The 11,091-nt window shown below is 45.9% G+C and overlaps 1 protein-coding gene across 1 annotated transcript in view; it reads right to left on the bottom strand.

The window, feature by feature from the left end:
• Positions 1–385: 385 nt before the first annotated feature.
• The window catches only part of AQP3 (aquaporin 3 (Gill blood group)), a 12,547-nt gene continuing 1,841 nt past the window's right edge, over positions 386–11,091 (bottom strand). Inside the window, exons 2-6 of the mRNA XM_010012835.1 lie at positions 3,909–4,035; positions 3,602–3,739; positions 2,309–2,427; positions 1,364–1,581; positions 386–684 (exon numbers count right to left, since the gene is read on the bottom strand). Coding sequence (XP_010011137.1) covers positions 516–684; positions 1,364–1,581; positions 2,309–2,427; positions 3,602–3,739; positions 3,909–4,035 — 771 coding nt within the window. The 3' untranslated portion in view covers positions 386–515. The remainder of the gene's footprint in view (positions 685–1,363; positions 1,582–2,308; positions 2,428–3,601; positions 3,740–3,908; positions 4,036–11,091) is intronic.

Genomic DNA, 11,091 nt, shown 5'->3' with positions numbered 1-11,091 from the left:
TAGATCAGTTCATTCCTGGTGCCAAGTTATTGTCTTCGGAGCAACAAGCATGAATTTGACCCACAGTAGAGTCAGGCAAATTTTTCTGAGGATGTAGGAGTTTCCATTCAATGCTAACAAAACAATTTAAGTTTTGCATGATCCTCACCCTACAGAGAGAAGCAGTTTGCCAAGTTGACAGGCAAGACCAGCAACACAGTCCAAAAGAGCTCCAGATTCCTGAGTACCTGGCCCATGTTGCAGGTGCTGGACAGTAATGCCCACTTCTCTTCTGACTCCTACAGTCCTCCACCCGCTTCTACTAGGGAAAGATTACATGATACTGCATTTGGGGAAACACTCACAGGAAACTGCCTAAAGAAAACACATTAGAGATATACACAAAAAAGGCTAAAATATCTCAAGACAGGAAAAAAAGATCTTCCTGTTGTTCTTGAAGCTCTTCTTAACTCCTTCTTCTTTGCCAGCTGCAGTCCTGAGTAACGAATGTCTGCCAGACCTGGCAGACAGCTTCCTCAGACCCTTTCCTTGTGCTTTATATTAGCCAGCTTGACTGTTTCCTGCTCACAGGCAGGTGGAGAAGGCTCATCATGACATCCAATCATCAGCTGGTAGACAATCACTCCTGCAATAGCCCCAAGGAAAGGAGCAACGATTGGAACCCACCACCAGTGTTGGCCAGTCCTGGAAAAAAAAAAAGAAAGTGCACAAGGTAAGAGCCTAAGCCTTAGGATATTTATGTTTGAGTGTGGAACAGTGCAAGAGCTGATAATCTCCAAACATGATCATCGACTTGCAAAAGACAATACTAGCCACATATCCATGGCAATTCCCAAGGCAGATATTGCCCCTCTCTGCATCTCCAGGTGACAAGCTATTCAGAACAGCTGCTTCCAGGACGTCCAATACTGTCTCTCCACCAAGAAGAGAAGCATTTGCAGTGCCTGCACTAGGCACCTTCACTTCCCTGACACTGCTTGCAGGTAAGTATACCCCAATAGCACATACCCTGTTTTGCTCTCAGCTGTCTTCAGCAGCAGCAAAATCCAAGTATAAGAAGCACCCTCCATTTTCTACCACCAAAAGAATGATGATAGGTTTATGTTCCAGGTGTACCCGAACTTCTCATGAATGCTCCTAGATTTCCACCTTGATAGCAAAGTTGGGTCATTACTGTCACCACTGGGAACTAACCAGTTTCTGCAATTTCTTAAGTAGTTGGAGTGGAGCAAACTGCTTGGGTTTTTTTAGAAGATTTATAGAAAACAAAGATACCTCATGAGTGCTGAGACCCTTTATGGTACCACAGCTAGCACGTATTTGGACTCCTTGCTGCACAAGGTTTTTACTGACAAGCACTTACCAAAACACTTCAGAGCCCCAGCCAGCAATGGCTGTGAAGAGACGAGGCCCAAAGTCCCTGGCAGGGTTGACAGCATAGCCAGAGTTGAAGCCCATGGAGGTTCCAATAACGAGGACAACAAAGCCAACTGTGAAAGCCTCCAGTCCAGTGGGGATAGGGTTGTTGTAGGGATCGACAATAGCCAAGACACAAACAATCAGGGCAGCAGTGCCAATGAACTGAGGAGAGCAGGGAAGAAAAAGAAGGATTTAATCCACATTAATCTTATAACCAAGCTATTTAACTTTTCAGAAGTCTCATGCAGTCAGGACTTCTAAACTGGAATATCTTCACTAAGTCATCCCATGGCATTATCAGACCACAGTAGACTGAGCACCTATGGAAATGGGAGAGGGAAACATGCTCCTCCTTGAAGCCCACAGGCTCAATCAAGCCCACACCTTTTTCCCTACCTATGGAACAGCTATGAATAACTGAGCAGCCTCTTCCTGAACCTGCTTCCAACCTGCCATAGCTGGCAGGCTGCTGTCCCTTTGTGGTGGATGGCAACTTTAAGGAGGAGACAGTCACCTCCAACACCAACCACCACCCTACACCCAGCTGACCTCTGGGTTGTGCAACATCCACAGTAGTACAGTGGGAGAGAAAAAGAAACATTTTCTCATACTGTGGTTCTTCAGAGGCTGGGAGCAAGCGATATCCTTTCCACTGGTATCCTGGGCAGTGTTGTAACACTGGTTAATCCCCTTAACACAAGCCTTCTGACTGCAAGGGTCCTTTCTGGCTTTGCCCTTCCTATGAGCCAGTGAGATGTGCCAGCTCTAAAAACGTTTCTGGATATCTTCTCTGTAAGTTGCAATTCATTCTCTAAGTAAATCAGAGGCCCACAGCCAACCTAAAAGATTTATCTTCCAATGTACCTGCATCCTCCCAGCACCCTCTTACCTGGTCAAAGAATCCATTCACAAGGTTCAGATGCTTAGATGGGTAGGTAGCAAAGATTCCAGCAGTGCCATTCAGTCCTACCACACTCAGCTTATTATTGCCAAAATCCCAGATGGCATCTGGAAGGGATGGGAAGACAGACAGGTCAGTAATTTTCCAATACACATCACCCTGCTTGGAAGATTATTACATTGTAGGCTCCACAGAGCCATGAATATTGAGATAGAATTTCCAGAGTGTTTTGTGTTGCAAAATCATTTGCTGTAGAGCAAATACTCATTTGGAAAATGTAGGATGTGATCCACCACAGCATTTTACCAGTCAGGCTCAGGTACAGAAGGCCTGAGTCCCTGATCCTAATAGTTCTTGTTTGTCACACACAGGCAAGGAGTTAAAGCCAAAAAGTAAACGCTAAAGTGACTCCAAATCTCTCCCACAGGTCACCCAAATGCCTGTGGTATCAGTCTTTGTATCAAGACATGAGGTATTGCTATGGATATGATCTGCAGCAAATAGGATTTGGGCTGATCATGCACTTTCTTTTAAGCCAATACACAATTAGTTTCACGTTTTGGGGTCTTCTTGTAGAAGAGTCAGCCCTTTGCCTACCACTAAATGGGAGATGGATAACCAACCTAGGTGGGCTGTCTAGTTTCCCTCCATGGTCAGTGGAGAGAAAAACCAGACACTTCTGAATGTAGCTCTTCTATGGATTAGAATGGAAATGGGATTAACTCTCTTATGAAGAAGAGACTTCAGCCCATCAACTAGGAAGGTAACCAGTGTTGCAGTCCTCACATTTACAGACATAAAGGTATGTCCCACTGCTTCTTTCTAAGGTGATAACGCTGGGGTGACAGTTTTCCCAGGAACATGCGTCAGGAGGAACAGATGCATGACGAAGTGGATATCTATTATGCTTTCCAAGGTGCACAGACATGAAATTTTCATTACTACTAATGTTTCATTGGCTTTTCCGTCAGTCTAAAACAGAAAGATCTGGTTTAGACCATACTCTAGATACAAAAGGGGCCTTACAAAGGCCCACTGATCATTACTCAAGGACAAAGACTTGCACATTGATAGTGTTGGTTGGCCTCCAGATTGATTGAAGAATGCTTGAAACCAGCATCATGAGAATCGAAAATCCCCCCAGAAACATGGTAAGAAAGTTTGTAAGATCTCTGCTCTGCAAGAAATTGCTTCTCTCTGTTCTGCAAACAAGCTTCCCTGCAGTGAGTCATGAAGAGCAGTAGTCTCACCCTAATAAATGCACAGGGCTTCTTCACTTACCATGGTAGAGCCCAAAGATTATGCCAGCTCCAAGGAAAGCCCCCAGGGTTTGAGCTAGGGCATAAACTGGTAGCTTGATCCAGGGCTCCCGGGCCAAGAAGCACATGGCAAAGGTGACAGCTGGGTTCAGGTGTCCACCTGCAGAGAGGTTGGTGATTAGTGTACTTTTATAGGCAGAATTTAGGTCCCAGAGATGATCCAAGGGACACTGGTTTCCGTACCAGTGCCAAATAGGAAATGTACACCTATCCAGGTCTACACAACAATCATCACAAGTTAAATCCAGCCCACACAGAACACAACGTACCTGATACCTGTCCTGCAATAAGGATGCCAAGTGTTACAGCAAAGCCAAAGGCCAGGTTGACAGTCAGGAAACCTCCATGAGACCCTCTGCTGAGCAATGTCTGTGCCACGGAGCCACAGCCAAACAGCTAGGAGAGAAAAAAGGGTGGAAATTGCCCTCTCTGTTTCACATCAGGGAAAGTTGCTGACTGATCCCTGCAACAGCTCCTTAGATCTGCAAGCACCATAACAGCTCACCCATAACTCAAAGCCTTCAAAGCTTCAACCTTTCATCAGAGTATCTAGGAGTTCTCTCTAGGGACAGCAGGGAAGGAGAAAGGACACAGGACAAGCCTATCTCCTGTCAGGGGGAATCAAAACCAGGGCCAAAACCAAAAGCAAGATTGGACAATAGGAGGCTGGAGGTCTTTGTACAGCCATCTAATTTTAAGATGGTAGGTGAGAAAAATGAGCCAGATATCACCCTGGACTGAGGTATTTACAGTGCAACTGCTCAGATGAGGGATCTGGGTACCTTACTGTTAAAAGAGGCTAACAATTTTTTGACACATAGATTGACAGGGGATAATTTTGCTATTGCCTGGAAATACAGACATGATGAAGGCCATATTCAGCCTGATATTCATGGAGTCTTCTTTCAGGTGGCACTGGCTGACAGTGAGGGACTGGGGCTGCCTGCTAGAGCTGAGGTGCCCACAGTTGTCCCAGCCCCAATGTACACTCTGCTGTGGCTACTCTGAGCACAGCCCACACCATTCCTCTGAGCACATTCCACACCACCCATATCCTTCCTATGGCAAAACCATGTCACAGGGGATCAGGGCGACACAGCTGGCCTATCTCAGCAGTACCAGCATGGCACAGACACCATCAAGAAAAGTCCATGTTCTAGAGAGACCACCACCAGCACAATCAGAGGCTTGGCCTTCTGTCCAAGATCAGGTGTGTGCCAAGCACTCTGGGGAACAAAAGCTGTTTCTGTTGGGTATAAAGGGTGTTGTAGTAGCTAATGGAAACACATGCTCTTGGCTGAAAGACATTTGCTCCAAACTGGTGAACCTTCTCTTCCCAACCACATCCAAACACCATCTTTCCATGCTTCGATCCAAACCAGAATCTTAAGAACCCAAACCAGTTTTCCCTGGCAGCTCAGCTTAATCACTCATCCAGCTGGAAGCTTTCTGCCTTGCCAAATCTTACCACCACTCATCTTGTAATTTAAGGAGCCCTAATACTAAAAATCTGTATGCTTGTTTCTTCCAGTGACTCCACCTGAACTGATTCTTGGTGTTCATCAGGGATTATCATATAAGCACATACTGAGAGCATCCTTAAACTAGAACAGGTATTACAGCTTTTTCCAGAGATCCTCAAATATAGGGGTCAAGGCTTAACCTAAATCTTCTGACTACATAAATATATGTATGCACCCTCAAGACTTTCTGCTCATGTGAAGTCCATCATCTCAGAGTTACTCAGTTGTCATAGAGGCATTATTTGCTTGTAGGGGATAAGCCACCAAATAAGCACCAAGGCAGCAGGAGCACCTGTCTTCACCCCTCCTGCCAATACTGAACATGACCATTGAGCAACACACAACCCAGATCAGGGGCAAAGCCAAAACACACCTAACTATTCCCCTCCCATCCCCTTGACAACAGATGAATTACTAACTAAGTAAACACTGCACACAGCCTACAGTGAAAGGAGCAGCCAGGTAGGCTGCAGTCTGACAAGGTGGACACTGTACAGAGGTGCATCTTGACAAGAGGCCAGGTCCCCAACACAGGACCTTATGCGGAAAGGACAAAGGAACCTGTAGAACTCGTTAGTTAACAATAAGAATGGCCAGCAAGCACTGCTCTTGCAGTCAAAACAGGCCTTTCAGTGTCCTAACACTGAGCTGCCTGGGTGGGAAACCATGGCAGAGAAGATGGCCCAAAGGCAGAAAAGATGAGTCTTGTTGTGCAGCAAATAGGGCCATCATTCCCAGCTATACCCAAACCACCAAAGGAAGCATAATAGCTCCAACTGATCAAATAAATACAGGCCAATGACCAGGGTGACGCCCATTCCTTCCCTTACCCCAGATGAGCCCCAGCATGCTTTATTCAGAAGTTTGGAGAGAGTACTTGGCCATGGTGTTTGCCTCTCTAAGGCCAGACAGCACATCAGGATGAGCCGGGAGGGGTGTGGGCCTACAAAAAGCTGCAGTGGACATCTGAGTTCAGTAGAGTCGACCCCAGATTATTCCTAGTGATGAAGGTATTTGTGTTATTCACACTGAAAGAACTCTCAGTTCTGCAAGTGGATGGTGGTTGGCTCATTAGCCACATACCTCTTGGTTGCAGAAACCACAGAGTAAAGTTCCCCCCCCCCGTCTCCACTCCCCTGTTCACCCACAACAGTCTTCCCTTAACCTGGAGGAATGCCAGCTCTGACATTTCTCAAGAGGTTATTCCCCATCCTCCTCTCCCCCATCCTACACCTGGCAATAGCTCTCCAGCTTTTCCGCAGAAGAAAGTCTATGGGCCATGCAAAAACACCCCGGAGCTACTCCACAGAAGCATTACAATTATTTATCAGATGAGCCCTGAGCACTATTTGGCTTAATTCAGTGTAACAGCAGAAAACTTGACCCTTAGCAGATTTAAAAGTGTAAGGCAATTTTTAGGGACAGGTTTGAACCTTGGCATGCATATCTGCAATTCCATCCTGCAACAGTGACATCCACTCAGCATGAACATAAATTCTTACACATGATGTCCATCCACGGCATTTGACTTTTAGGAACCAGTTCAAATCATGCTCACCCCTGCTTTTGTGACAAGTGGCTTGAAGTTACAGTGGTTATTACAATAACCACTCTGGTAGTGGTTATTCCGATTTTTAACCACAGTATTTTAACTTCTGCTATTTGCTAGCTTTCTTTCTGTTTCCTTTTCCCTCAGCAGGGAGAGACAGGAGACCCTCAGCATCCGTTTCTTAGGTCTTCCTTTACCAGTGCTTGCAGAGAAGTGTTTAGGAGCTGCTTGAGTATAAAAGCAAGGAAGGTCATATAAAAGCACTTCAGTGTTCATCCCAGTGGCTTTTAAGTGCATGCAATGGATGTAAAAGTCCTACGCAATATTATACCACTATGGTCACGGACAGTGGTGCACGCCCAAGGGGAGATGACTCATTCTCTTGAATTTAATAGTCTGCCTCCAACACTGCTATAAAGGAAATGAAATAAAAGACCCAAAACATTACAGGAAGAACATCCCCACCAACAGAAACCTAGGTTAGCACCTCACATGGCAGTCACCTGTTATACCCCTGTGAAACACTAGCCAGGTTTAAAAGCACTTTTAAAGTGCTAATAAAATGATTGCAACAAAACTTCACTCTGATGTATTAAAGCTACTCTCCTAGGAATTGAGGTCAATGCATCCATTTACCAGGTTAATGGAAGCCTGCTCCCCAATTTCATCTTACTGGCTCTAGCGCATCTAACGCCTTCCCTGCCAACAGGGAAGCTTCTCACTCCTCATGAGCTAATCCAACTCCTTGCACTGCAAAGAACAACAAAATTCAAGTTCTGCAGAATCCATGAGCTGAACCAGTTCAAGGGTGAAGGGGCCAACAAACACCAGAGAGGAGCAGCACCTCTGGGGCGGGGGTACAGCCAGAAGGGAGAGGACAGCAGAAGCAGCAAAACAAGGAAGAGGTAGCAGGTCGCTAGGTGAAACTTCATACTCTGGGAAACTTTAAACTCCCTTTGTGCAGGACATGTTTGGAGAATGGCCATTTGGTGTTGTTACCCAAGGTGAAAACGCCCTGAATCGAAGACTGGGCATGAGAAAGATTCAGAGCCTGTCAGGGCTGGTAGGAAAAGACCTTGGAGGACAAAGAAAGAGAAAAAGCTAAAGAAGAAAAAAGGCCATCTGAGCTTATAGGCAGACCTTGCAGAAAGCAGATCAAGAGAAATACAGCGCTCAGCCAGGTTTCTTCCCTTTCTTGCATTCTCTTTTCTTTGCCAATGGTTTTTCACACCTTCGGGTGAAACACAAAAGGCCTGGGTGCATTTGCTCCTGGACTTCAGACAAACTGATCTCTGAATCAAGATGGGAAAGTTCTGTTGGCGTAGCCCAGGAGGAGTGTTATTACCTGAATTACAACTTTCCTCTTCAGCCAGCAAATAAAGCAGAGATTAGGCAAGAAGCCTGCTGTAAATCTACCCTAATCACCCTGGTAGATGGGAAAGGCACTTGTTGCCCTCTATTTAATGGGGAAGATGCCAGAAGGTGCCCTGGGTCTGCTCTGAAGGGAGAGATGCTGAGATATTGATGGAAGGTTTTAAGCATTAGACACATAAGGGAACACCTCTTTTATTGTCAGAGTGAAATTTAGGACTATCCTACAGTCCCTTCAAGGTGGAGGCTGGGAGGGATGGAGGGAACAGAGAGCTATCACTTCATAGCCGGTTCAAAACAACCTCCCAACTCCTTCTCTGCAGCCCAAAGCAAGGGGGAGTTAAAGGCACAGTAAGTCTTCTCCACAGCGTCTTGCTGCCCTACCCAAGGAGCAGGACCCAAATGTGGGTAGATCTGAAGACACATCCATTGCCATTACTGTTTCTGCTCAAGCAGCATGCAGAGATCTTCCTCAGCTCCACGGCCCATGTGGCCAGGACAACCTCTATCAGCCACGAGGACAGTGCAAGGAGCACCATGATTTCTGCCTTTCCTCAAAGGATCTCTCAACCAGCCAGACTGGTCATCATTTACAATTTGCAAAGCAAGGAAGAACGTTAGACCCCCACAGTCCATGTTTCTTCCTAGCATGCATGGAGCCTGCTTGGACAGAAGCAGTCTTATGGGGAAGGGCAGCAGCAGATGGTCTGTCACATTATGGCTTTTCCTGCACTACACGCTTGTCCCAGAGCCAGGCAGGGCTGCAGGACTCAAGATAACTTTTCTCAGATGCTCTTATGCCACACATAGTATCACATGCTACCACAACTCTGCACCAAGACCCTTTGCAGGGAAGAATCATCAGCGCTCAACACGCTGACAGCAAAGACTTCCAGTCCTTTTTAAAGCCTCACAAAGCATTAGCAGAGAAAATACATTTAAAAAACTTAAAAATACAATAAAAATCACATTCTCCAAATGCCATAAGGAGGAAAATCTGCACAAACTGAACAGTGGCTGTGGGAACTGCCATGCTGCCCCGGATGGCTGTGGGATGAGCAGCGACGTCAAGCTCTGCATTGCCAACAGTTAAATGAGGCTCCCTTTGCCTTGATCATCCCAACCACTTTGCTATTCTGGTTTCTGTGGTCTGCAGCACACTCATACCCCAAACAGCTCCCACCTGGCTACAAAGTCAAGGCAGCCCTGATTGAAAAGCAATTAGGAGTTGTTTTGTTCTTTCTTTGTGCCTCAACAGCAGTGAATCACAGTCAGTCCGACTTGGAAATCAATTACAAACAGCAGGTTACTTGTCCTGCAGATGTAAAAACCAAACGGAGAATGCTTTGGTATTTATAGCCAGCAGAGCAAGGCTAACAGATCGAGCCTTTAAAGGAGTCACAGAGGCCTGCCACCGGAAATCTGGCTTTAGTGAGTTGCTACAGTAATAACACAAACAGCAAGAGACTTGGAAAATGCCTTCAGCATTTGCGTTGCTTAACTATGGCTAGCAAGTAGTGCTCCCAGCCACTTGGAACGTGAACTCTGGAGGGTGAAAAGTCACCCTAATTGTCAAGGGAAAGGTAGAATCAGCATTACTATTTTAATAACAATAAGGACACTGCCCATAGACCAAAGCCACATTGTGCAAAGTGCTGTACAGAGCCAAAGCAACTTGCAAGTAGAGAGCACCTCGCCTTCATGCTACTCAGGGCTTGGCTGCCTCAGTTGGATTATTTTTCTTATCTTATCTCAGAAAAAGAGGCACTGTTCTGTGTTAACGTTCTCTAGATTTACAACCTCCTTAGAAAATGAAATTGAGTACTAGGTTAATTCTTGCTAGGAAAGAGACTTTGCAGGGGTCTGAAATAGCTTTGCTGTAGAAAAGCTTGAGTGCTGCGGTCGTTACACAAGTGAGAGGAAAGAGGGAAGAAGCTGAAGCCGTGCCAATATCCACAGTGGGACAAGTTTTACATTACACAGTGAAATTTAAAGTAAGCTGCAAACTTTCAACAGCTTCTCTCCCTCGGGGCTCAGGAGTTGATTTCAGTGTGAACAATATTGAACATTAAGTCCACTCCTAGTACTGTTCTAGGTGTATTTCTGATCTGTCAACTCCATCTCCCACAAAGACAATTTCATGGATCCCAAGTCTTTCCTCAGGTATTTTACTGTCTGAAGCCCATAAAGGTATTCATAGGGCTCAAAAGCAGCTAAATGCACGCACACCCAGTTCAGCCTGCTGGCAGGGTGGGCAGCAGGGACTCATGCAACGTGCAATGACAATCTCTCTCCCAGAACTATGCCATTCAAACTACTACCCAGGCAGGCGATCTGAACGGAGGAAAAAGTTGCCTTCAAGTCCTTTTCTGTTTCAGGCAGCTGATACAATGAAAAGACTCAAAGGATACAGGTGGTAGGGAACAAAAAAAGGAAAAAAAATAGTAAAATAAATAAAAACTGTGAATGTCACTTCATTAAGACAAGTAGACTGAGACAGCTCCAAGATAGAAAGGGATTAACTCCCAGCAGACCGATATTGCAGGCTTGCTGTCCCGGAACCCACTTCCCTCTTTGTATACTCTGTTTTTGACTGACAACCCAGGAGCATTCATTATGTTTGGGACTTTCCCATTGCTCCCACCACCCCACCCCATCTTTTCCCAGAGGGACAGAGTACCCTCCGCCTTCCATCCACTGCATCACAACTGTGGGAGATCCTACGTGACTTTTACAAGACCCATGAGATGGAGTTCAGTGCATCACTAAACCCAGCATACATATTCCTTGCCTCCAAACACCGGTTCAGGAATTACTGACTCTCCTTATACACACACAAACCTTAAAACACATCCAGTGTGTTGCTTCTGAGGACAAGGCATGTGCTGCCCATGGGTGCCTGGCTCATGGGTGCCAATTACCACTCTCATTTTGGAGGCTCCTTATGATTTTGGACCAAACCCTTCCTCAGGCTCAGAGCACGTTCCATCTCCTCTCTGCCTTGGAGTG

The sequence above is a fragment of the Nestor notabilis genome, unplaced genomic scaffold (assembly GCF_000696875.1).
Source record: "Nestor notabilis isolate BGI_N333 unplaced genomic scaffold, ASM69687v1 scaffold464, whole genome shotgun sequence".
Classification (NCBI taxonomy): Eukaryota; Metazoa; Chordata; class Aves; order Psittaciformes; family Psittacidae; genus Nestor; species Nestor notabilis.
Note: the sequence above shows the minus strand (reverse complement) of the source record. Positions and strands in the feature narration are given on the sequence as shown.